General features: G+C 42.7%; 1 protein-coding gene across 4 annotated transcripts in view; it reads left to right on the top strand.

Moving 5' to 3' along the window:
• Window positions 1-25,940, top strand: part of LOC135396408 (tyrosine-protein phosphatase 99A-like) — a 187,803-nt gene extending 161,863 nt beyond the window's left edge. For 3 of the 4 annotated variants that reach the window (XM_064627370.1, XM_064627368.1, XM_064627367.1), the window contains 14 exons: window positions 737-816; window positions 5,933-6,030; window positions 6,172-6,265; window positions 6,358-6,437; window positions 6,496-6,630; window positions 8,665-8,700; window positions 10,089-10,223; window positions 11,257-11,408; window positions 11,483-11,792; window positions 16,084-16,254; window positions 16,895-17,023; window positions 21,503-21,813; window positions 23,399-23,534; window positions 23,609-25,940. In XM_064627370.1, coding sequence (XP_064483440.1) covers window positions 737-816; window positions 5,933-6,030; window positions 6,172-6,265; window positions 6,358-6,437; window positions 6,496-6,630; window positions 8,665-8,700; window positions 10,089-10,223; window positions 11,257-11,408; window positions 11,483-11,792; window positions 16,084-16,254; window positions 16,895-17,023; window positions 21,503-21,813; window positions 23,399-23,534; window positions 23,609-23,749 — 2,008 coding nt within the window. In that variant the 3' untranslated portion in view covers window positions 23,750-25,940. The remainder of the gene's footprint in view (window positions 1-736; window positions 817-5,932; window positions 6,031-6,171; window positions 6,266-6,357; window positions 6,438-6,495; window positions 6,631-8,664; window positions 8,701-10,088; window positions 10,224-11,256; window positions 11,409-11,482; window positions 11,793-16,083; window positions 16,255-16,894; window positions 17,024-21,502; window positions 21,814-23,398; window positions 23,535-23,608) is intronic. The other variant, XM_064627369.1, reaches the window with a different exon arrangement.
• Window positions 25,941-26,599: the final 659 nt, after the last annotated feature.

The raw sequence follows: 26,599 nt of genomic DNA, 5'->3' as shown, positions 1-26,599 counted from the left end.
ATTGAAACTGGAAAAATTCCGGATGCTCAAATTCGCGAAAAGCCAAACTCACGAAAATAGAGGGCTAACTGTATCCGATCGACAAGTAAGGCTACCTGTCCGCCTGAGGTGCACCATATTTTCTGTCATACCTCATGATACAACGTACAAGTGCTGACAATACGCTATGGTCCCTACATTATTATATCAAGCTTTTAAAAAAGCTCATAGTTTTGAATTGTCTGATAATACTGTTTATCTGATGTTGGAGCTAAATGAAACTTACCATGATCTCTTAATAGGAACACATTCTGTCTGTAATGCTGTCTGTATGTAACGTGCTTCTGTGTCCACAGAGATGTGTACACTTTTATGTTTGTTTGTTTTTTTTACGCCAAACACTTCACTCCATTAGAGCAAAATGCTGTGGCACGACTTTTGTGCTTCTTTTTTCTGTGCAGCTTCGCACACGGTGTTATCAGTGTCAACTACTTCTGCCTTATCTGTAGAAGCGCACGCGGTGCCTATAAAGGGAAGGTATATAAGATAATGAACTGTGCTTATCTCGTGGAGGCAGAGAGCGAGGTTCATACATGCAGAGGTTCGGATAGGTGCCATTTGCCATATAATTTGCATGTGTCTGTACTGCTCGTTTTGCATGGCTGATTTACCTCGTCTCTTCAGGTAACACATGGATGCATTTCCTTGCCTCACCCATATCACATTGGCATGTTTTGTCTTTCTTCTTTGGATACAGGAAGTATTTTCAGGCGGCGTACTACTACCTGGATGACCCTCCCGGAAACAGAGCTTCACCACAACTTTCGGAAGTATTCGGTGAGTGACTGGGCTCATGATATCCAACAATTTTTAAACTAAAATTTAAATAGTTGACCAATTTTTTAGGGGTGTGCGAATATTCGAATTCTCGAATCGAATCGAATATCAAACGCTCGAACTATTCGATTCGCGAATCGAATATTCAATATTCGATTTTTCGAATATTCGACTATTCCACGAATATGATCGACACAACCCGAAAGTGGGCTTCACCTGATGCTTCTGTGTATGAGGTGAAGCCTCCTTTACGAAATTGCCCTTGCTGCAGGACCAACACAGGCTGGACGGTGTTTAGTTTAAGATAATGTTATCCAAAGTTAGTTTTGTAGACATTTTATGTGGAAGGGGCGGCGCACCTCCCACGTGCAGTTTAGCAGTGCCAACGAGGGACTTTGATTTGATGTCTGTGAGGTTGCCTCTAAAAAGTTAGGACTCTTGAATAATGACTACAGCCCATGAACAAGAAGGGTGTCTTAAAGATGTCCTTTACATCTAAAATTTCAGTAGTGCAACTTCCTAGGACGAGTGCAAAGAAACTAAAGGGTGTTCATGGCAAAACTGAGGCAGGATGCCAATTCGTTTGTTTCACAAATGGCCTGTGGTTGTCTGAAACAATTACAGCCTCATCCGTATAACAAGCTACTGCCTGACATAAAATTTCGAAATGAAGGTAACCACTCCAGTACTCCAGTAAGTGTAGGCTCACGTGAAAAGCAGGAAGCACTCTCATGTAAAATTAAAGAGTAGGGGCTTTAAACAGAAGAATTGCATGTCTCTCTCGTGACAGTTAATGCCAGAAAAATTACACTAAAGCCATGGGCTACAAAATGGACACTTTTAGTGCGAAAGTCACATATTGTAAATTTTGCACAAATATTCGATATTCGATTCGGTATTAGGAATTTTTTCCCCCATTCGATTCGATTCGACTTGAAATATTCGGATTCGCACACCCCTACAATTTTTAATAGCCATATTGTACTTATCTATGACATGAATCTACCTTCTGTGTGCCCATAATGACTTTTCAAGGGAGGTTTATTTTGTGGTTCGTATGGCTGGAAGCAGAAATGCATCTCCTACTAACTCAGCAATGATTTTGCGCCAGTGATTGGGAGTAGTTGAAGTATCAAGTACACAAGTAGTACTTTAGGTACATTGCTGAGTACTTGTCCTCTACCTTAGATTGTGTACCTTCTACTGTACTTCAAGTATTTTTCTCTAGTACCTTCCTGTGAAAGTAGCAAAGTACCCAACTGATAATGCAAAGACAAAGATTGGGAAATAAATATCGATCAATAATTTCTGTTCCTGAAGGGGGTACTTTTCCATGCTAAAAGTGCGGAGCAAAGCATAATTACATTCCCACTTTTTATCACCACCAAATGGGGAAACATTGAGGGATACAACCTAAACTTGCAATGTACTTGATGAATACTTTAAAGTGCTTTGAATGGTACTTTGTGCTGTACTTAAAGTGCCAATGATGATACTTGGTACTTTACTCTAAGCACAATTTTGAGGTACTTTGCCCATCATTGCCTGGAGCTGCTGTGATGAAGTATGTTAGCATACTATAATATTTTCACAATGCAATGTGAACCAAGCTGCCATTCACCGTGGTGCTTTCTACATTACAGTTTCTGTTCAGCTTATACCCTTGCATATCCCTTATGTGCCTGAGTGTTCTTTATATTTTTTTTTCTCATTTTATTATGTTATCTTATCATGGGAACAGAAAAGTCATCGGAAACATTGACCTCACTTTGATAGCAAACCCAGAGTATTCCTAAGGAAGAAGAAAATAGAGCAGTTGACTTTGGTGCAAAGAGAATTTGATGAAAAAATACAGCAATTCAAGGTGACCTTGTAATAAATTTATTTTTATTTTATTTTATTTTATCTTTCAATACTGTTAGTACCAGTAGGGACTGTTACAGGGGGGTTATACACAGGAAAAGTGAGAGAACAATTATACTACTACTAATAATAATAATAGTATGTAGTAGTAATGGACTTCATTATCCAATAAGAAATTAGCATACTGTTGGGACCATATGGAACACTTCTGTCCTAGCCAGTGAACAAATTCTGTACATTCATTTATCATACAAAGCTGTCCAGACATTGTGCACAAAGCATTTAGTGAATGGTACATTTGCACGGAACTTTGGTGAATGCTGGTAAAAAAAAAAAAGATTTTTTTCAAAAGAGTTCACGGTTCTTGATAAATAAAACGAGATTTGTGACTTGTGCCAATATTGGCAATCGTGGCAGAAGGTTAGCCATATTGATCCTAACATGATTATCAAGTTGTGTTGCATTCTTAGCACAGTGTGAAGGACGTAATAGAAACATCCAGCAAATATGTCCTCCAAGAAAATGGAATGATATGCCGTCTATGAAAGCTGCCTGTCGACTGCTACTGTTTGTTTTATCATGCTGGCATTACATTGGTACCAGCACTTGGTACTCACGACAACATGTTTTGAACTTGACAAAATTTATTTGCAAGTGGCAACACCTGGATCCAGAAAAAGTATGTAACATTCATACATTAGAGGTGTGGACGTTGAAATGCTGCGTTTCACTTTGAAGGCAGGCATGCGCAGCCTCGAGTATGTGTATCGGATGCGTTTCGACTGACGGGCTTTGCACAAGTGTGGTATGAATCTAACTTGTGGGCCTTGCACGCTCAGTGTTGAGAGCTGTCATTTTGCTCGATAACGTGAGCGTAACTGCACAAATTTGTGCTTCGTACAAGGCAGGACAAAGTGAGTTATAAATGCGCTGTAAGCCTCTTGAAATTTACCATGTGGTAGTCATGGTCCATGAAGCCCCTAGGTTTCTGCGGTGAAAAATTTGTTTTTCCGTGGCGTAGACTTTACAAATCCGCCAGTGTCCGCGAATAAAAAATGTGAAATCTGCGGGATATTTCTGCGGCTCGAAGGACTGTGTTCGTGCGATGTTTGAAGCTTGATATGTGCTCGATTATCAGCTGATTTCGTGCATGCTTGGTAGAAAAGAGCCCCTTCATCTTCATAGAACCCTGCGGACTTGTACTTCCTGAAGCCGCACTGGCCGCGCCACACGTACGTCTGCAAGAAACGTGTCGTGTATATGATTGGCTCACAATCATCACATGGCGCATATTGTTAGAGAGCATTTGAGCGACTTCAGGAGCTTCATGGTTTCACAACGTTGTGCAATCATAATGCAATCCCGTGTGCTGAATGTTTTGAGGGGAGTGGTGGCGGAGATCTTGCAAGTACAAGCAAACAGTTCGTTCCCGGTTTGCTGTTTTTCTTTTTCCCTCTCTGTGGAGAAAGCTGCTCCAAATAGCACATCCAAAGTGAAAGCCATGGAAACTAAAAAAAAAAGAAAGGAAGGAAAAATAAGACCAATATGAAAATTATACGGAATTCCGCGACAAAAAGCCTGTTCCGCGAGAAACCATAAGTTCCACAAAATTTTGCGGATTCGCGGAAAGCTACGGGCTTTGGTCGGGGAGATGTTGACCATGCCAAAATATTTGCTACGTGCAGAAACTCTCTATATACATGCTTGTGTTTCATGCCACATGCAAATGCCTTCACATAAATCATATTGTCACAGTTGAAGCAGTAACACTGCTTGTTGAACGGTTGCACACCTCAAAATCCACTAGGGCAATATTGCTCTGAGGCTTCCCCCTCTCTTATAAGTAAGGCCCTGGGTTTTCCGCGATTCCGCGAAATATCGCAGAATCCTCCGTCTGGATCCTCCTCCCCTAAAAATAAGGGATTCCGTGAAATTCCGTGCCAGACGGAGGATTCCGCGATATTTCGCGGAATCCTCCGAAATTGAGGCTTCAAAGTTTCGGGTATTCAACGGCGCACCAAGTCAGACGCAAATATTAGAGGAGAGGAGGACATGCTCCTGCCCCCATGAAAGATAGAAGGTCGGGAAAAAAAACAGGGAGGGAAAAAAGAGGCGGAATCATTTTTGTTTGCCGCTTATCAACGTATGGTGGAACGTCACCCGCCTTGTTATCGGTGCGTCATGTGCTGCACGCCGGTCCGGCGATAAACTGTTCTAGCTCCATTGGGGCAGGAACATGTCCTGCCCTTCGTGCCTTGTGTTGCCACACAAGTGCCGTTTACCCCGTATTTTTCCGTCGCCCCGTTTTTTTATAAAGTCCGAATGACACGTTTTTTGAAACACCCTGTATAACATAGCATGAGAGAAGGGTCCCCCTGTGTTGTGTATGGTAGACTGCATTGAGAGTTAGTCAACATGTTCCAAGCAGCCTGCTTTTGTGCAACTCCTAATTTCTATGTTTACGTTGTGAATTTTCTGTACTTTTTTTTAGAAACTGCACATATTTCCATCTGTTACTGAGCATAACTCTGGAAGTTGGGAGTACATTTGCTGGAAACTGCAATGCCCAGAGTATAGTGTTGTCCATGAGCTCACAAAATTTGTAGACTTTAGTGATAGAATATTTTAAACAGTGTAAAGTGGGCCTCACTTAATGCTGGAGTGTAATGAAGTGAAGCCGTCTTGCAGAATGGAGATGCTAGCACCAAAAGAACAGTGGTGGTAACGTGAAGAGGGCTTCACATAAGTCTTGAATGTAATGAGACAAAGCCGACTTTCAGAATGGCGGTAGCAGTACCTTGCTTCAGTACTATTCGAAACATAGATAGGTTAGCATAGATGCAGGCTATCTGGTGGATAAACTCCATGATAGGCAAGCCTGAGCAGTGGGCAAGACACATAAGCAACACAACACGAAGCATTTCGAAATCGGTTGCAAATAGCACTCGAATAGCATAAGATATTCGTTTCATATTCAAAATTTTGAATATTCGCACGGCTCTATATTTTATGAAATATTGATAAATGTCAATAAAATACCAACGTGTTTTTTTTTTTTTCAGATATCAATATGTTTTTTTTTTTTTTTTGCTTATCAACATTTTTAATTGATGTTTGTCAATGTTAAGGTCCAGTATTTTGCACTTACCCTACTGCAGATAGCCAAATACACTGTCTGCATGTTCAGCTCAAATATCAAGTTTATTGAGTCATTGCACAGCCCTGTTGTCAGCACAGATATTTCTTATTCCAGATGACTCAGAGTACCCACCCATCCACGTGAGTCAGTTCGCAAAACATGTGGCAGACCTGCATGCCGACGGAGACATCGGCTTTTCAAGAGAGTATGACGTAAGCTACCGCATGTCTGTCGTGTTATGCTTTTTGGTTTCGTATTAAATTGTACAGAAGCTTCGCAGGCTGCAATCTATTATGCTCGTCATTCTTTTTTATGACCCACATTTCATACGAATTCAATGTCATGCCTTTCAGTCACTACAACAATCCACGGACCTAGACCTTTCGTCGGATTACTCCCAGATGGCAGAAAATAAGAGCAAGAATCGTTATGTAAATATTGTTGCATGTAAGTGCGTTTTGTCATACGAACTGCCTTGTAGTTTGCTTTAAAGCGGAGGATCTATTTGTTCCTGACACCGTATGCACCATTGTTTGCAGATGACCACACAAGGGTCATTCTGAAACCTATTCCTGGCCAGAAAAAGACTGCAGACTATATCAATGCAAATTACATTGATGTAAGTAACACCACTTGCACCAGTTAGGCACAGTGTTTACCTTCCTGTGTCTTGAAAGGGTTACAACAAGACGAGAGCATACATCGGAACCCAAGGCCCACTGCCTTCCACGTTTGATGACTACTGGCGCATGATTTGGGAACAGAGGGTTTGCATCATCATCATGATTACCAACTTAGTGGAGAGAGGACGAGTGAGTAACCGAGAAGGAGTTCACTTTTGTTCATGCTACATTGGCTTTTGGGGCGAAAGTGGCAGAGAATGCTCTGGTTGAGCAAAGGCATAGCTTCACAAAACTCCCTAGGTACACCAAGAGAAAAACTTTGCACTTGGTTTCGTGCCTCCTACATTGTCCACATGCTTTGGTGATGGCCAAAACTGCCAAAAAGATATGTTGGCTGCTTGATTTGAGTGGTCTCATTACCTCGTAGAACGTGTGACACTCCCCTGTTTGAAACCTGTTTCGATGATAGAGCACATTGGAGGGTCAGAGGTACAGGAGCTCCCTTAAACCTGCAGTATCAGTTGGGAGCAGTGCTGAAACACATGATGCTTGCATTTGAGTGAAGTGAAGTGAAGCATTTGAGTTTTAAAGTGGTTATTGTATGCCTTCATTGCATGTAGATGTTGTGGGAGGTATAGGGTCAGCTGTCAAGTTTCTCTCTGGATGCCATGTAGATTTGCTATCTTGTGAAAGGCAGGGAGAGCGTATTCGTTCAGTCCGGTAATTAACTGAAAATTTGAATTGTCGTTCACAGAATTGTGATAGTTATCGCTCATTACCAGCTATTAGAAAGAATGGTGATATCAGCTAGCTAACTTGCAGTTTATTTAATATATCAATTAAGTAATGGCTCTTAACCGGTATGCTTCAAAAGTTACAATGGCTGATGTAATATTATCAGAGTTCCGATTTTAGTCTTAAGTAACTTGTGCCAAATTTCTGGTCACCAAGTGTCACATTGAGCCTTACATGCGGATGAGAGTTAATACTATCTGCTGCGTGAACATAAAAATTTAGATATCCAGGGCAAATGTGACTTGAAAGAACCATTTTCCCATAATATGTACAAACATGTCATCTGAAAGATCAGATGTCCTGGATTCCTTTTTTTACATTTACATTTTTGTGAAGACGTGGAGTACATTTCTCTAAACAAACAACTTTATTTTGAGATTATGAATAATGAGTTTCATCACCACGGGCGATACATTGATATTTTGTGATATCGATATTTTGATATATTTCTCCACCTCTGCATACTATGTATTGAGTTTAACAGGACCAACCTTTGAATTTGCAATTTGAACTATAGCTCCCTTAACTTTTGTGTGGAGCAGTGTTGTTAACTTGAATACAGGTGTCATTGACAGATATTTCATGTAGCTTTAGTAAGTAAAATGCCTTCTGCCTCATTGGTAACACAGCTTTTAAGAAACAGTGTGACGTAGTAGGGCACATAGAACCTGCTCATGAGTTGTTATTCACTTTGTTTCATTTCTTTATTTATTTTCTATGCCTGTATGAATTTGTTACTTGTCCTCTTTTTCACTTTTGCAAAGGTAAAGGCACACAGCGTTGTACTGACATATTAAATTTGTAGGAAGGCAAATCAAAGTCATCTCTACCATATATCACTTCAGCAGAAATACTACAGTGCTCTCTATAGTTTCAGTGTACTTGCCCCAAGGATACAACCATCAGTTGTCCATAAAGTGTTTCTCATTGGTTGCTCTGGTAGAAGAAGGAACCAACGAAAAATGAAAGTGATAATATAGCATAGATGCAGGCGAGCTGGTGGATGAGTGGTTGTGTCGTGTCTGTTTTTGTGTTTTTGCCCATAGCTCAGGCTTTCTTCATTATGGAAGAAAAGAAAGACCAGGCTGGTGCCTCAACACATGCTTCTACTCTCGTTGTTAGAATGAATGCAGGAGTACTCGTTTATATTACAAACGTATTTGAAAATACACAAAGGATGTCTATGCTTGACCCTGTGCTCAGTTCTCGGAACGTTTGTGCAACGGAGTTGGCCAGTTACATACAGAATTGGAAGTTCCTTTCAGTAGCACGTCAGTTGTATATGTGTCTGTGTGAGCGTGTGGATCAGGAGCACTTTTGTTGGAGTTGCTCCTAGAGAGAGAGAGAGAGAGTGGCATTTTCGTCACCTGGGGCTTCCTCCTCTTACTTCTGGCAAACATTTCTTCTTCTTCCCCTCTCGCATGTCAGCACAATCCTAGCACCTCTGACGACCTCGACGGCAGCGTAAGTATAGCTACACGCCTTTTAGCACAAACGCACGCTAGCACCTCCCGTTGTCTGCCTCCTCTCTTTGTGCTTGCTACTCCGTCGCTTGAATTTCCAGCCGTGATTTTGCAGCGGTACTCACTGTGCTTCGTTTGCTTCTTTGCTGCTTTCAGGCCTTTATGGAAAGCTTTTTCTGCAAAGAGATATCTGTAGTGCGCAAATGGAGTGTGGTTTTGCTAACAACTCGTCCACACAGAACATAGAGGCACTGTTTTACAGAAACGTTTTTGTTCCTGGGGATAAGGGGCATGACTTCTTCCTCCCAAGACTGGCAAGGCCAGGATGAAGCCAAGCATATATCCAGAGTAATTTATCATCATGGCTAAATCTCCACTCAATCCTATTAGTTTCCGCTGGAATTTTTTTTACACAGATGCGCTCTTATTGGTTGCGACAAATGATCGCAACGTGCATTTTTACATTACTCATATTAGGAACTATTAATGTAAGACATCGTGGAAGCATGCCACAATCATATCATTCCTTCCTGCTGCTTTCAAGCAGGTATACATGGCGATCAGCAAAATGTTTCTGTCTTGGTGATTTCTAGAAGTTAGGGATGCAGATGAGAATGCTTGAATGTCCTGCTGTGTGACATGAATGTGCAAGTCATTGTACTATGCTCTTCTGACATGTAGCCTCGCAAGTCCTAGTTCCATTCATACTAAAAATGTAACATACCCTGCCAGTGAGTTTCTAAAACCGAGGTGGCACAGTGTTAACAGCTAGTCAGGTAACCGTTTGCCGACTAGCAGCTGATCAGCAGCAGCAGTGTAATTAATATGGTGGATTCCAAGTGTGCCAGTTGCTGTGTGATAGTCGCTTAATCATTCCTGTATTCCATTAACAGTATGTTGCCAACTTTCACATGTGTTGTGCCTTATTCTTCATTTCCGTGTTTTTTTTTTTTGTGTTTTTTTTTCTTCTGTCTTTCTCTTTTTTTTTTCTTTCTTTTTTTTTCGCTCTCTGATTTGGTGAATTCATTGCATATACTGTTTGACATCAACTTCCTGATAATGTGTCAATACAATACAGTAAACAAACGTAGGAATATAAATTACTAAGTAATGACATAAAAGGGAGTAAAATAGGCAGAGAAAAGGTATATGCAGAATAAATCAACGCTATGAAAGCGAACAAGTGCAAAACTTGCAGATGATGCAGAAAGATGATGGAACGATGACAACGCAGCTAAAAAATGCCCATGGCTCTAACACTGTTGTTAGGATGGCCCGTTTGGGCTCTGCCAATGATTGCTGATGCATTTGTGGATTTAACCTAATTCCCAAATTCATCCTCATTGGATACGCTGGGTATGTTACCTAATAGACAATGCCTCGTTTCAGCGCAAATGTGACATGTACTGGCCAAAGGAAGGTGCTGAGGCCTATGGCATCATACAAGTGAAGATGGTACAAGAGGTTACCATGGCAACCTATACTGTCCGCACCTTTGCAATCAAGAACCTCAAAGTCAAAAAGGTAAGCTATGAACAACTTCCAAAGCTACACCTCTGATATAAATACAGTTTGTCACCTGCAACTTTCATAAAGACCATGCCTTGATCCTTTTATGAACAAAACCAGTTAGTTTTTACGCTCAACGCTTGATCCTTTTTACGCTACTCTTGTCTTTCATCGAAAGCACGTAGCAAGAAAAATGAGAGAAGGCTCCTCTCCTAGCTCGCACCTGCTACTGCTAGTTATGGCTGCAAACAGTAGTTATTAGAGTCTAACGGTTGTATGCAGGGAGGAGTAACGCATGTTTTCATACCGTTTGCATTTTCATTACTCAACTTATTTCTGTTTCCACTTCTAATACCAGCCTTTCAGTTTCGTTAATGTTACTGTTTCTGCTAACGGAACAGCTCTTATGGAACTGGAAGCAGATACCGCTTCTGCGACCCCTACCCATAGCGAAATACAAAAGGTTCATTGCCTTCTTTTATCCTCACGCCCCCTACCCATAGATGATGTCTTTCTCGAACTTTCCGATTGACACCTACACTCCTATACCAGTAAAATTAGGTAGTTGGTCTTATCTAATTAACTAATTAGGCATAATGGAAACGATACTGGTGATTGCAAACTGCTAATGACATTCAGCTGGCTTCATTCACATGGAGCACTCGGTCTTTTTTTAAATCTCTGTGCATATTAGATGGGACACCTTGCATAATGGCTTCTTTGCTCAGTGAATAACGTACTCCTAGAAGGAACTACAGCCAGTTAGGATTTGCATTTGGCTTAAGTGAGAACACAGAAAATTAATGCACCGTCATGATTATTCAGTTGAGGAAATCCATCTAATGAGAGTGCTCCTTCCCAAGGCATACTGTCTGAACACAGCTACCCGACAAGGTGGTTGATAGCAGAGTTAACAGCCATGATATCGAGCATGTGTCTGTGCTAATTCTAAATAAATCCCTTACTGATCTGAGTTCCGGGTCTTGAGCTTGTGTCCTTTCTGAGTGTACCTGTACACCTTCCTCAAACTGGTACTGTTGTCCAACAGAAGCAAGCAGCAGAGAGGACGGTGTACCAGTATCATTATACCAACTGGCCAGATCATGGGGTACCAGACCATCCTCTGCCAGTCCTTAGTTTCGTAGCCAAGTCTTCTGCTGCCAACCCTCCGACTGCAGGCCCCATGATCGTCCACTGCAGGTAGGAGTGGGAGAGTTTGATGAACAAGGGCATTCACATGTGAAAATATCCATCCTCTTTTTTTTGTTTCTCAGCGCTGGTGTAGGAAGGACGGGCACCTACATCGTTCTGGATGCGATGCTTAAGCAGCTGCACGAGCGGCAGAGCGTTAACGTGTACGGGTTCCTGCGGCATATTCGCCAGCAGCGCAATTATCTGGTGCAGACGGAGGAGCAGTACATCTTCATCCATGATGCCCTGCTGGAGGCCATAGAAAGCGGTCACGGCGGCACCGAGGTTGGGGTCTCACAGCTGTGCCGCTACGTGCAAGGGCTGCAAACGGCGCCTGTCAATGACGGAAGCCAGGATGAAAAGTCCTGGTCCCTCCTGGAAAGGCAGTTCAAGGTGTGTCCAGTATACAGGCTGTTTCTTTTTTTCGTTTCTTTTTTTTATTCTTTACGGATTCTTTAAACGGGCAGCAGTCATGCCGTTTTTGCGGACATAAGTACTGGATGACTAATTAACCTAAAACTCATTAATTAACTTTTTATTTAGATGTTTCTGCAAAAATGCGAGACAGCAGAGCTGGAGCCAATCATTATTTAAACGCACCCCTTTTTTAAATATCCTGAAGCGAGCACATGCCTTGCGATATAAATTGCCAAACTTTGGCATGTGAATGAGCCGAAACCGAAAATACGCACTTCTCGAGCCCAGATACGACATCGCTTCAGCTTATCTGGGCCAGAAAGTGGTCTAGTATGTGGCCAAAAGATCATTGTTTATTCCAATCAGCTCGATCGCTACAAAACATGTGGTGCCCAGACGTGAATGCCCTTTCCCTCTTTTTTTGCTTGAGAAGTGTGTGGTTTCAGTTTCAGCTCATTTGCATACCAAAATTTGGCGATTTATATCTCAAAAGTACATGCTCATTTCAGGATATTTAAAAAAGAGGATGGATTTAAATCATGGCTGGCTCCAATCCTGCTATCTCGCATTTCCCCTGAAGACATCTAATTAATAAGTGAATTAATTAATATTAGGTAATTAGTCGCCCAGTAGTTACACGCTATTTCCCACAAGATGTCTGCCTGGCTGCATAGGCCACCTCTGAAAACCGCATCTAGGTATAGCGCTCGTAGTTTTATTATAAAAATTCTGTAAAGGATAAAAAATGCCCTCTGTGTACAGAGAGTGCTACTAATGCAAGGAGAGGTGTTCAAGAAGAACAGTCTTTATTCAGATCAGCAGCTCTCGTCCCGAGGCTCTCGCCTTAGCATTTCCTCACTGGTTCACTGGAGTTTCTACCCCTCTACATAATGCAAACGGCACTGTGGCAAAAGATGCATGTGTATCAACATGTATCTCTGAAGGGACATTCCTCGATTGCACTTGAATCTGAGTGTGTCCACTATCTTGTTGAACAAGAGATAAACTGATGTTCTGAGGCTGGAACAACATAGAAGGGACAGATACAAACAAAGCCTCAAATTGCCTAAGAAAATTTCTTAGGCAATTTGAGGCTTTGTTTGTATCTGTCCCTTCTATGTTGTTCCAGCCTCAGAACATCAGTTTATCTGTTGTTTAACAGGTGCCGCTTGCGTCGATTTCCGTCGTATGAATGTGTGTATGAGTGAGCAAAAAATGTAAGAGTGAAAGGAGGGTGAGTGAGAGTGAGTGGCTGGTTTGTCGTCCCTTCAGATGACGCACCCCGAAAGTCGCTGGAGAGGCGTGTTAGCTTAGCTCAATTGGTAGAGCCCTGGACCGGTAATCCAGAAGATGTGGGTTCGATCCCTACAGCTCGCTAACCTTTTCAGTGACTTTCTTCAGTGACTTTTCAGTGACTTCTTTCATCTTTCACTATCTTGTGTTTCATTGTGCAGTCACACTTAGAAATTTTGACTGAGAGTCACAAAAATGTACAAGCACATTATTGGTGACCACATTCTCATAAGATCTCATTAGAAGCAATGTACAGCTTCGTCCAACCTTATCTTGAATACGGGGGTGGCCGTCTCACCACTTCGAACAGGCACTGACTGTTATGTGGATAGTTGTTATCTACGCATCGTTCCAGCCTGTTTTGGAGACTGCTGCGGGCGATTGAAATCTCCGGTATGGAGATTGGTTGGAGTTTGGAGATCCGGTAGGGTTGAAATGTACGCATTAGCAGCTATGTCAAGAAAAATGTCACTGGTATGGGATACAGTACCGTCACATTGATTGGAATGAAAGCAATGGAACAATAATAAATGTGAATGCATGCCACCTTTATTCAGTTGGAAAAGATTGTTGCTTAAAGCACTACATTCCACGCCACGTTGTATCATATATTTCACTATGGCTTTTCGATGTTCTGCATAGCTTAGTCTCGAAGGAACTTCTGTTGGGGACAAATGGAAACCTTTAGCGTGATAAACATAACATAAACAAACACTGCAAGTGTTCAGTAAGAGCAGAAACACAATGATGCGATGGTGATGGAATAGTGGATAGTGATGGCGATGGAAGTGATAAATGATTCATTCACAGTTCATTACCACTTACATGCAGCTTCAAGAATAAAACAAGTCCATTATGCGCGTGAAATCATCTCTGTTTATTGTAAGCATTTGGATGCAGAGAGCCTTTTCCATGCAGTTAATAGCAAGAAAACGACAGTTTTGAGGCAACTGATGTCGCTTCAGAGCGATATCAGATTGCACAAGCTCGCGTAATTACTACAAACAGGCTGACGCGATTTGTTGATAAAAAGTATCATCGCCCGTACGAAGCGGAGCGTCGGCTCTCAGACGGGCACCCCCAGAACGCGAGTAGGACAGCCCTCAACGCTCCCTCCCGATAATTCCAGTTAGAGCCGCTAGGGTGGCGTCCCTCTTGCTCTGCAGGCCAGTGCCGTGTTCAAGATAAGGTTTGATGAAACTGTACCGTATTTACTCATGTACAGACCGCACTTTTTCCCCCGAAAAACACAGTGCCACGTAGGGGGTACGTGCAATACGCGGCTATAAAATCGAAACACCACGCCTGAGGTACATAAACCCCACCTTTATCCCAAGTCATTGGTATCTGACTCCCAGGAAAACAACGGTATTTTGTCTCCTCCTAGCGTCTCGTAAATCCTAAATCATCTTCGGTACCGTCAAGAGCAGACGACATTCCGGTCACTTCCATTCAGTTCATCCATGTAGGGGAGAACGGCACTTTCGATTTCCGGAAACGTACTGCGCTTCAGTCCCCAGAATGGCATTTGGGTCTTCTTTGCAGACACAAGGCTCTCTTTCTGTTTGCTCCAGTAGCACACCCGTGCTTCGTTCACTGAGAAACGCCGTCACAATTTCCGTGTTGCTCGGCATGGCTGAGCTCGGTGAGCTTGACCTTGCACATGCAGCTCTCACGTCTCACTGGTCCTGCCATTGCTGGCTAAAACCTAAACTGACAACTCCAAGCACATTGGTTGACAAAATTAAATGACATGGCTAATGATGGCTTTCCCCCTCCTCGTCATATTCAATGTGCTCGGCTCATTGGTTGTCAACTGTGGCTTTGCTTCTCCACATTCTCTACTTGGTTCCTGTCGCTACGTTGCATCATGTGTCTCAATACGAGCCGGCCGTGCCACTAAGTCGGGGGGTGTTCTATATGCGGGGAAAAAAAGTGAAAAAATTTGGGCGCTCAAGTTAAGAGTGTATCCTATAAGCGAGTAAATACAGTATTCTACAGTGTTTGCACGTAGTTGTTGGCATGACACTGTGTGGTGACCCCCAGGGATCAGAACCAGTATTTTTTTTTCGGTCCGGTTCGGATTTGGCTCCGCTGAACTGAAGTTATCAGCTTGAACCGGTTTAGTTATATCGGTTCGGCTCAGGGCGAAATCCTCCCCAAAAAGCGGTCAGCGGTCAGGAAATTTACAGGGATATTGGAACCGTTAATTTTTTCGGTCCTGGTTTAACCGATTCATTGGCAGTAATTTTGCTACATGAAAGCGAGCTTACCCTCACCGTACACGTTTGTAAGAGAAAGGTGTGAGATAACCGTTTCAGGTGATATTTTACTGTATTGTACTCTCGTGGTTATGTGCTGAAAACTAAAAGCAAAGTGCCTTTTGGCAGAACCCAGTCAGGGCTCTCTTTTGCTCCAGCAAAGAACTGGCATCACAAAAGTCACAAACTTTTACTGGCACCTGGCATCGTACAAAAAATAAATAAACAAACAAACAAAAAAGGTTGGTTGATAGTAGTTATTTCACCTCTGAACCGATTTCCGAACTGGTAACTGTATCAAATTTTTTTGGTTCAGATCCGGTTTGGTTCAGGACAAGCAAAAAAATTGTTTGGGTTCGGTTCAGTTCAGGTTTGACAGAAAATAACTGTTTTTTCTGGGTTTCGGTTCAGGTTCAGTTCCGGTTCCGATCCCTGGTGACCGCACAGGGCATTGCAAATAATGTGCAAGTCAAGCACAGCCCTTAAAGACCAGTGAACGACCTCTTCATAAATTTTTCGTTTTTGGCTGCCACATGTTGCACGAAGAAACAACATTCATTCTTTTAATGAAAGCAAGAATCGTTGCTGACTTCTAGAAAAGATTGGTACTCAGTACCAGCACATATTTTGGATTGCAAAGTAGCGCGACATTTCTAACCTCAGGTACAAGAAGTGTGCGTTCAGGCTTTTATTTATTTATTTATTCTATACAGCTTGTGACGGTATTTAAGGCGAAGGACTTCAATGTTGTATCAGCTGTGAAGCCCTGCAACAAAGGCAAAAACCGGTCGCTCAACTTAATCCCCATTGAGTCCCATCGGGTCCACATCACACCCAAGCCAGGAACTGATGGATCAGACTACATCAATGCCACATTCCTACAAGTAAGGCCGGATTTTTTTAAATGCTCTTTATACTTTATGTCATAGAGCTATTGACAACTGTGCATGTATCGTTCCGAAAGTATGTTTGTTTAGAAACATCAGGCAATTTCTACCTGTACCTCCATAAAGTTTTCTAACATAGCTGTTCTTTCTGAACACAAAGTATTTTTAGAGATTATTGCGTATCTAGGTAGCTTACTAAGTGGCTGTGAGGGAGTCACCGACTGCATCTAGCCATTGTCTTGTTTAAAAATTCAGACTGCTCAATTATTCGGACTGATTTTGTGATTCCTTCAAGTCCGAAAAATCGGTCAGCGACTGTATATTTTTTTGTTGGATTTGATGGCATAAATGTGAAATGTGCCACCGGAAGTTCCTCCAGTAAGCAGGCAACGCATTGTGTGCGCAAATGCTGGTAGTATTTTTGCGCACACCCCGTATTTGAAGGAAGCACTTTCTTTTAGCCCTTTAACGCTGTTGTATCCTTCTCAGATGCAGAAAAAGCCTCTGTGTGCTTGTGTATGTGTAGAGCTAAAACTTGCATGGATGTAACGTGCTGTAATTAAAATCTAATAATTCTAGTTGCTGTATCATACTGTAATTGCAATTGAATGAATCTCTGTGTTTCTCTCATTTCCAGGGCTTCAACAAACTGCGCGAGTACATCACTACGCAACACCCGTTAATGGATACTATTGCAGACTTCTGGCAAATGGTGTGGGACCACAATTCACAGACGATTGTCATGCTCTCGGTAGTTGATGAGAAGGTAAGAAATAATTTCACTGAAATTTAAATAAAAGCGTTAGACCTAAAGGAGGTGGTCTGCGCAAGCTTGTAGTGAATGAAAATGCCTGAAATGCTGTTTATTCGACCCTTTAAGTCCACATTATTTTAGAATGAACATGCTTAAAAATGCCTTTTTTTTTTTTTTTCTTTACTGTACCACCTCAGTCTTGAAACAAGTTATTACAGTAGTACCTCGTGAATTCGATCTCGCTTAATTCGAAATTCCGGTTAATTCGAAGGATTGCTGCGGTCCCGTCTTCGCACGTTGCAATCTGACTGCATAATTTGAAGAAAACTGGCCCGTATCCCGCTTAATTCGTAAGTTTCCTACCGAATTTCATCATCTTCCATTGGCTTCCAACCCCCCACGCAATGACGACCTGCCATAAATACCACTGCTGCCAAGACCTGCTGCTTGCTCCCTTGCTGACTTCCCTTTCCCTGCCGCCAATCCCACAGCGCAACCTCCTCGCTCCTCGCGCTTTCGTTGTTCTTGTTCCTTGCCAGCCACTGTCCCAGCTGTGCTGCCATTACGGGTTATGCAAACTTGCTTTGACTTGCTTTCGTTTCGTGCTTTTGTTGAGATCCACTTCGAAGTTCACTTCTTGCCTGTGGGCTGTGGAGACAGCTCGTGGGTGAAATACAAGACGCCGACGATGAAAGAAAAAGTGGCGATCATCGCAGCCGCGAGATCTGCAACGCACTGCACGCTCCTGCCAGTGATACAAGCTCCCAGGAGGGCTTCGTGTCTTTCGAAGAGTACGCCAGGATAGAAGACACAGAACAGACGTGTGCCGCAAGTCTCACGTGGGACATCGTTCTGATCACGGCTCGCACAAAAGGACAGAGTGACTATGGCGGCAGCGATGAACCTGCACGCGCGCCGTCGTTAGTGAGTTGTTGAGCCAACGGCGCACGCGCAGCGATATGATGGACTTTGTAGCCCATCTTCAACAAACAGCAGTGTGCGATGCCATTTTGGGAAAGCGGCAGACGAAGATAAGTGAGTTCCTCGGCAACAGTGGCGGTCCCAAGGGGGTCGTTAAGGGCTGTCGCCCCCCCACCCCAAAGGCATAGTCTGGTCCAGTTTTCGTCTCTTTCCCTGTGACACTCTCAAGGAGAGCGAAGTGGGCTCACCCCCAAACTTGTTATTCATAAGACTTCCCATCGTCTAGCATACCAATCCTTCCCACTGACCGCAACACAAAACAGACGGGAGGTAGAGGTCCGGTCCAGGTAGAGTACAACATGCTTTATGCTGGGCACTATACCTAAAATGGATTACCAATGATAGGATTTCATGCGAGAAAAGGTTGAGCCCATGTCCAGAACCCCTCCCCCCACCCCCTCGCACCCAAATGGATCGCGACTGGCTAAAGGCTTGCAGACGTCACCCCACCCCCACCCCCAAATAAATATATTTTCCTTTACCACGCGCCCAGGTTCGCTTAGTTCAAACGCCCGCTTAATATGAATTTTTTTCGCAGTCCAGATGACTTCAAATTAATGAGGTTCTACTGTATATCAAACTTAATTTTGCCAAACTCTGCACATTTCTTCGTACCCATGATGCATCTTGCATCCTATGATGTACAGAGTAGAAACTCATGCTAGTGATTGCAGTCAGAGTATTTAACCACTAATACATGTATTTTAATCTCAAAACATTTCAAGGACTGCGTAGAACCATCTTACTTGGGGTTGTGGATTACACATATAGCCTTGTGCTTCAAGGGTTAAGCCCAGTAAAACCTGTTTTTACACTCCAATTTGCCAAAGTGCAAATTCAACCATCAACATGGGCACTGGAGAGCTTATGTTTGCCTGAAATGTGAGACGTGCTCCTTATTTATTCTCCACCCGGTACATACCCATATAGCCCGATTTTACCCAATTTTACAGCCCTTGAAACAAAATTCGATTTTCACCACGTGATTTCCAAAATGTACAAAACCACACAAGGGTCTAGTTATGACTGCTTAAAGCAGGGGATTATGCAAAGTGCTTTTCCGCAAGTCTGATGATGAACTTAGTTCCCCAACAAACATTGTTAGCTTCACTCGATGAGTGAAACTATGATACTGCTTCGTCGGCCTCACTTGAGTATTCTTGACCAGCCAGTTTTCTTTAATGTGCTGAAGACTATCCGTATTTAAAAAGAAAAAAAGAAATATCTCGGGCAGGAGAGAGACCAGCAATAGTGTGACTGGATGTAAACAATATTACAGTGACTTCCATTGTCTTGTTTTCTGCAAAGCCTTTGGGATGCCTTTTGAGTCGAATTGTCCAGTATAACAAACAGGTTGTGTATGTGGCTTGCTTCATGAGCTTTATATCTTTTTCCAAAATTTTGGAGTTGCACTTGGAGTTGGCTTCCACAAGAAACCATGTCATGTGCTCAAATTTTCATACACATTCCCAACTATTGATGTGTCTTGCATGAGTTGTCTCCTGATGTAAACCCCGAAGTATTAGTCAATTACTTAATCCCTCACAATAATTCAGATTTGGACACTAATGCTGTTGAATGGAAATGGGATCACCCAAACACCCGTTGAAATTAAATGTGTTTTCACAATCTAAGGAACTACATATAAAAAATAGTGGGCAAATGAGGGGAAATGTTTTGTTCATTTCCTCTCCTATTTATTGTTTTCCCTACCATCATCATGTTCTGTCAGGTTATGTTTAAACGTATTCACACTAAAGTGTTGCTGTGCTTGTGTGTTTAACCCTTTGAAGTGTGGGCAAAAATTACAACTGCATGCCAAAATGGGTAAGGCTTCATAGACAACATACACATCTGATGAAATGTGGAAAGTTATTTATCGAGTATTCCTACGAGCATTCCATAAGCCTTTGGCAGCCATAGTGCTTATGTATTTGCACTTGGGTCTTGTATATAACAGAACATGTTTTGTGTTTTTCTACGAGTCTGCAAAGGTTTGCGAGAGCAGAGGCCTTTGCCACACTCAACACACATGAATTCGGTGTATTTCCGTAGCCGAGTGTGCTGCGTTGCCTGTTGGCGCAGATGAACACTTCCTGCGCATTCAGGTTTACTGCGCCACCATCTGCAGTACTGTTGGTGCTCACCCTCCAGCGATATTACCAGTATACTCGTAAAAATAGCCCCAGATGGCGCCATAGTTCCTCGGAGAAGCCTCAAGCAGCCGAAAATCGCTCCCAAACGCAGCACAGCAGCACCATACAGAGAGGGCTCAAAATTTTAACAGAGACCTTTGGACGCACTGGTTGCGCCCGTACCTGCAACAGCACGGTCGCTCCCGATGTACCCGTACCCTTCAAAGAGTTCAAGACAGGAAATGGAAAAGCAGAACATAGTTTTTATTATTTAGGTATTGACATCAAATGTCCACATAAGGGCGTTATATGAGGGGGGACAAACAAATAGTACAAATCATAATGAGTATACTAGACATCATAGCTTAAGATATATCTTATGATACCCATATTGAAAAGTTGCAGCCACAGGGACACCAGACAAAGCCACACTTAGAACAGACTGGACGAGCTCGCGGTTTGTCCCGTCTGTCCAATATGTATCCTGTCTTTTTCAATATGGATAAGTACCGACTACCCCAACTCATAACTGATGCAGGGAAACTTCACTTGAACGAACTTCAAAGGATATCAAGAAAGAGTTGACTTCAGTGAAAGTTAACTAAACTGAAGTGAATACAGGGCAACTTGCTGTCACAAATTAAAATGAAACCGTGTTGCTTAAATGATACTTCGAGACATTTATTTTGCATTATTCACAAATGCACTGAGATATCTGGTACTTAGCACATTGGTTAGGATGCAGCTGCCTCTCTGCTGTACTTTCGCATGAATAAGCAGATCGTGGCAGTGTTTCACAATGTCCGCTTCACGCTATCTGTGGTCCCAACCTCGTAAAACTTTGTCTCTCGTCTAGTAACAGACTTGTTTGTGTAATGCACATATTTTGCGGAGAACACCATGAGGCCCCAAAACATGCACATCACAAAAACTGTGAAAGAACGGGAACGTCTGTTCTGGACTGTTGCGCGCTATTCTACTGCATGTGACTGGATTCTGGCTGTGGCTATGGCTACGACCCCAATTTAGTGTGCTAAACAAGTACTAGTTCATCGCCAACGTGGTGGCGGCCACGATGAATCAAGAGGCATGCAATGGGGCCATAGAAAAGATACGTAACTGAAATTCGTGCCACACTGGGATAGGTTAAACTGGAAATTATTTGCATTTGCTACAACAGCGTTCTGGCAGGGGATTCTAGCGAAGTTCATTCACCCGAATACTTTGTTCAAGTGGTGTTTTACTGTATATCTTATGTATGGAAGTATGTTCTTCCATTAGTTGGGGATGCATTGCTCACGTGAAAGATACGGGACAGCAGAACAACAATTTGGAAACCACTGCTCTATGTATTGAGTGTATTCCCAATTTCCAGGAGTATCCCCAGTTCTGGCCAGATTCAGACGAGGAACAGGACTACGGCAGCTTCAAAGTGAAGCCGTGTGCAGAGCCAGCACAACAGGTGACAGAAGATGGGCCAAAGGCAGCGGTGCCTGCAGGCGGCTTCACAAGCCGGGGATTCATCCTGCAATCGACGCAGGACGACTACGAGCTGGGCTGCCGCCTTGTACACTGTCCTGGCTGGCCCCAGGGATGCTCCCCACTGGCCAAAGTGTTTGATCTCGTGCGAGCAGTCCACGGTTGGCACTCCGAGTATCAGAATGGCCCTATTGTAGTCATAGACCGGTGAGTCACAGTCTCGATTGATTGCAGCATTCAGGTCCATTTTCACCTTTCCAGAGCCAGCCAATTTTCCAGTAATTCCAGCCAATTTTCAAAGTAAAGGTGTACTCAACAGCTAATTACCATATTTCAACGCATATGATGCGAATTTTTTTACCTCGAACATGAGCCCTTCGAAATGGGGTCGTGTTATATGGAGTACCTAGGTGCTGCATCTGCTATCACAGGCCTCTCGCCCTCTGCATTTCCAATCTGCCCTTCCCAGCTCCGCAGTAGTTTGTCTACAGCGGAGCGTCACGTGACAAAGCAAGTACTGAAAGAGGGCAAAAAGAATGTGTGCTGCCCTTTCACATGAAGGGTTCTCCGATGCTCTGGACACATGCGTTGGCAAAACCGAAAGTGACTCGAAAATGCTGTGGAGACGTGCTGCCTACACTTAAAAAATCTGGGTATATTGGAAGCCGAGGTTTCCCGTGTCAACATCCCGCAAGTTCAACGTGAACGATCCAAACATTCATCATTGGTGTCAGCAACGGACATAGCTGTTCTTCTGTGCATCTAAACGGAAAGCCTTTCGTGGCCCAAAGTATGCTGTTTATCCAATCAATCCTTATCAGATTCTTGACGATCCTCGTCAGACAAGGGATAGCAATGCCGAAAACATGTAAGCAGCGCAGTGGGGAGTAGTCATGCCTGACGTTTATCTTCAATAAATCTGGAAAGTGTTTGCATCTGATCCACTTTTTTTTTCTTTTTTTTTCGCAAAAGTCGAGCTCATGTATAACGATATTGACGGGAACGCGAAATCTGATCGTTATATCAGAGTATCGTTAAACGATATCGAGAAACGAGCTTTCGAGAAATTGCTGCTCGGGTTCGCATAAACGAAGTAGATCGCCACAAGTAGAACGCCGCTGAACATGCGCGTTTGTTGTGAGCACAGAAGCATTTTATCTATCTTTAAATTGACTCAGCTGTGCGTTGAAAGCTTTTGATAACATAATCGCCGAATATGTTCTGAGGCTGGAACACATAGAAAGGACAAATTGACTTCAGTGATTCCTTCTTTTTCAAGCCATCACATGAAATACAATTGTTCGCATGCTTTTGTGAAACTTCGGCCTAGCATATGCAGTTGTAACAGTTGTTGTAAAGGAATGCAACAGTCCTTCATCGCACTATTCACTGGTCCGTAGTAGTTTTTCTCATGTGGGACAGTGAAAATGTCACTTCGCATTACGTATACATGGTCAAATATGGTACGTGTGGATGCCACATCTAAAATTTTGTCCATTGTAGTATCGGTAGTTGTTAAGAGACGAGAAAGTAGAAGGAGATGTAACTGCGAGTAATGAACTAAAAAGTAAATATGTATGTTAAATTAGAGCGAAGAAAAGAAAACAAAGCACCCCTTCGCTTTCAGCTATTTTAAATTATGTCTGACCAGGGTTTCAACTGGCTAAGATCAAACAGAAATGGTTTTTAGCCAGTACCAGTCAATGTGACTGCCTTCAGTTCCTGACTTTCGTGTATTGCTGCTACGTTTAAAATATTCAGTAAAGGAGACTGTGGAATATATATTTTACAGATACGGCGGAACGGATGCCGCAACTTTCTGCTGTCTGGCAACACTTTACAAGCAGATGGAGCACGAGAAGTGTGTGGATGTATATCTGTACGCAAAACTGTATCACATGAGGAGGCCCGGAATCTGGAAAACACAGGTGCGTGATGCTCTTGCGGCACATCTCATACATCATATGGCTGCTACAAGATGTGGTTGTCTTCTTTCATTCAGGACGACTTCCTCTTCTTGTACCGTGCACTGGAAAGCTTGCTGGCGTCAGAGGAAACAAGCACGACCAACGGTCACGTCAACAGCAACGGGCACGCGGTCAAGATCGAGGAAGTTTCAGCAAAGCTCGAGAGTCCCGACTGAACGCAGGAGTTGTGCCTCGAGGCGAAGCAGTCGACTGTTTTGTTTGGTTCGCTGATCTCTCTGCCCCCCATCCCATGTGGGGTGCAACGACCCAAGGAAGGGACGTTCCACAGAATCTCGTTCCCACATGATCACCACGTCGACCCTTGAGTTGCTCCATTCTACGGAGATCTGTCTGAAGGTCCGCGAGGCCTCCACACAGACTACGCTCTGTTTGAGCGCACCTCGTAGATTATTTCTGCAGTTTATTTTGCAGTGTAAATGTTGTAAGATAGCCTCGTTTCTTTGTACATTGGAGACATTTTTCTTCATTTAGACAGTTTCGTAAGATTTCGAGTGAGGCAGCTATGTGTGCGGTGATCTGGAGGAATCCGACTCAGATTATTCGTCTAGGACATGTGACGACCTCCATATTTGCGACTCATTATCCTTATGCGACACTCATCAATTGCATCGCAAATGGTTAGTTAACAAACGTACGAGGATACTTCCGAATTCCACACACTCAACCATGTGGTACTGCATACACCTCACACCGCTTCAGTACTTTCTTCTACTGTTTTTGTGGTGACCACTTCCACAACTTGTCGTGTTTTATGTCACCGTCATTTACCCGAGGGAACAAGGTTCTTGTGTCAGTCACAACATGTTCCAAGCCTGCACGTACACCACGTGCGACTCGCACAAAACAGCGATGGCATTTGCATTCTTTTCTCACAAGGGTAACGCACAACACACGTTGCTCGGCACTGCCTCAAAGACGTTTCTGATCGTGCAGGTCTTCCTTCGTACAAATCTTGTTCTTGGATCAGCTGCCTGTCCTTTCTGGCACATGGTGGAGGATCTACGACTGGGTTTGCGGTTGAGGAAGACGAACACGTTTAGTATTCCGCATCAACCCTGCAGAAACGAAACGAGGAGTCGCTTATTCCATGCGGGTCCCCTTCAGTACTTTTCCGTGCCTCTGAATATGACACAGAGCGGGTGCTAGGTTGGACGTAGAGTCACGAATACCGTCGTCATTACGATGGGTGGAAGCAGAGGAGTTTGTTGGGATGTGCCCTGATTTCTAGTCTTGCCTGTCTCTTCTTTGCATAGGTATGATCCATTTTGCCCCAGTTTGTGCTTTTATGTCCCATCTTCTAAATGTAGCAAATACTCCACATACAATGAAGAGATAAAGTTGTTCCACTAATTTATGACATCATCTGCAGAGATTTGTGAACACTCTGTGAGTTTTGAGGTAATGTGGTGTGTTCCATTCATAATCATCGTGTAAGTTGTCCTCAAGTTACAGTTGCTTTTCTTCATGTTACTGTTGGTATTTGTATTTTATGTGTGTCCAATGATTTTTGTTGTTCTTTTTGTGCTTTTTTATTTTATTTTTTTTCTGGGCACATATCTTTGTTATTACATCAGAAAAATGTCACACAATGAATTGTTGCTTATATCTTTGGTATCTGACTTCTATAAATCCACCCAAATGATATATCGGTAGGTCAGTGCCAACTTTGTCACCCTTCCCTGTTGGTTTTCTGTCGCCTCTGGAACAAAGTCTTCTGGTGGAACTGAAGCATTCCAGCATACCTAGAGTGCCACAAAATTTCCCTAGAGTGCTACAGAAGAAAGTTAGAGGACCAAATAACTATTAAATTAGCAATTTTCTGCTAACTCTTATTCTTTTTTTCAAGCTTACAACTGCCACATTATTTTGTGTTCTGTCAGATCGATGTGAGTCCTTGTTTGTTGCGTGTTGTGTTTTCGCTCACAATCTTCACAACATGCCATGAATTTCTTCCTTTTTTACAAATAGAGTCTAGGATAATTATCAAATACCTTGCGTGTACATAATATATGTTAATTATTATTAGCATCTTGTAGTAAAGTTGTGTGTACTGTTAAATACGTATAGGTTTAATGAGTGGCCCTCTGTTTCTTGCACTGTAATGGAGACTCTTGGTAGAGCATTACAAATACTATAAATATGACAGCTGCATTCGTGTGAATTGATTTCATAATTGCCTGTATCTAAAATTCTAGAGAAGTGATTGATGTAGAAATGCTCTCCCTGCTTTATCTGAAGTAAATCTTCTGCATATGCTATAAATATACAAAGATATATATAAATATACATGTGATATGTATTTACTGCTCAAAATAAAAGAAGCGGATGGGAATGTGTTAAAATCTGCGTGTTTTGTACTGTCATCTATCATTGCTCGGTCATCTTAAAATGCTGTAATGACCGTTCATCAAGAACGAATCAAACCACTCAAAACGTATGTGTACACCCTTCCTCTCCCAACAGCACAACCTCATAAGTAGGGTTCCGCGTTTTGCGGTTTTAATCGAAAAACATACGCCGGGAAAATTTTCCCTCATTCGGTTTTAATCGAAAAACACTGAATACAGAGGACATTCCAGGACATGACAGAGATAAATTGCTGCACATGCCCAGGAAGTTGTTGATGCCGACCTGAAAACCATACAGAAATACGATGGTTGTGTAAAATATCCGTTTACTTTTTGGTTAGCCGTAAAACGCCACCGCAGCGAACAATGCCATGTTGATTCAGCGTCGTGCGGAAATTACATTGTGATTTCTATTCGCCGATAACTGTCGGGTAAACCGTGTACACGCCAGGACAAACATAGAAAAACGTCAGTTTCGTGAATATCGATAAACCTCGAAAAACATACGCCGAATCCGCTAAAAATAATAACCGAAAATGCGGAACCCTACTGATAAGCTGAAAAAGCAGGCTGTTGGTTTTTTGTTTTTCCACTGATGTGTTTGGTTTTTTTTTAAGTGAGAAATGTGTTTTCTTTTTTTCACTGTGGTTTTCATTA

This window comes from Ornithodoros turicata, chromosome 6 (assembly GCF_037126465.1).
Source record: "Ornithodoros turicata isolate Travis chromosome 6, ASM3712646v1, whole genome shotgun sequence".
NCBI classification, from domain to species: Eukaryota; Metazoa; Arthropoda; class Arachnida; order Ixodida; family Argasidae; genus Ornithodoros; species Ornithodoros turicata.
The sequence above is the reverse complement of the archived record's forward strand: the minus strand, read 5'-3'. Positions and strand labels throughout refer to the sequence as shown.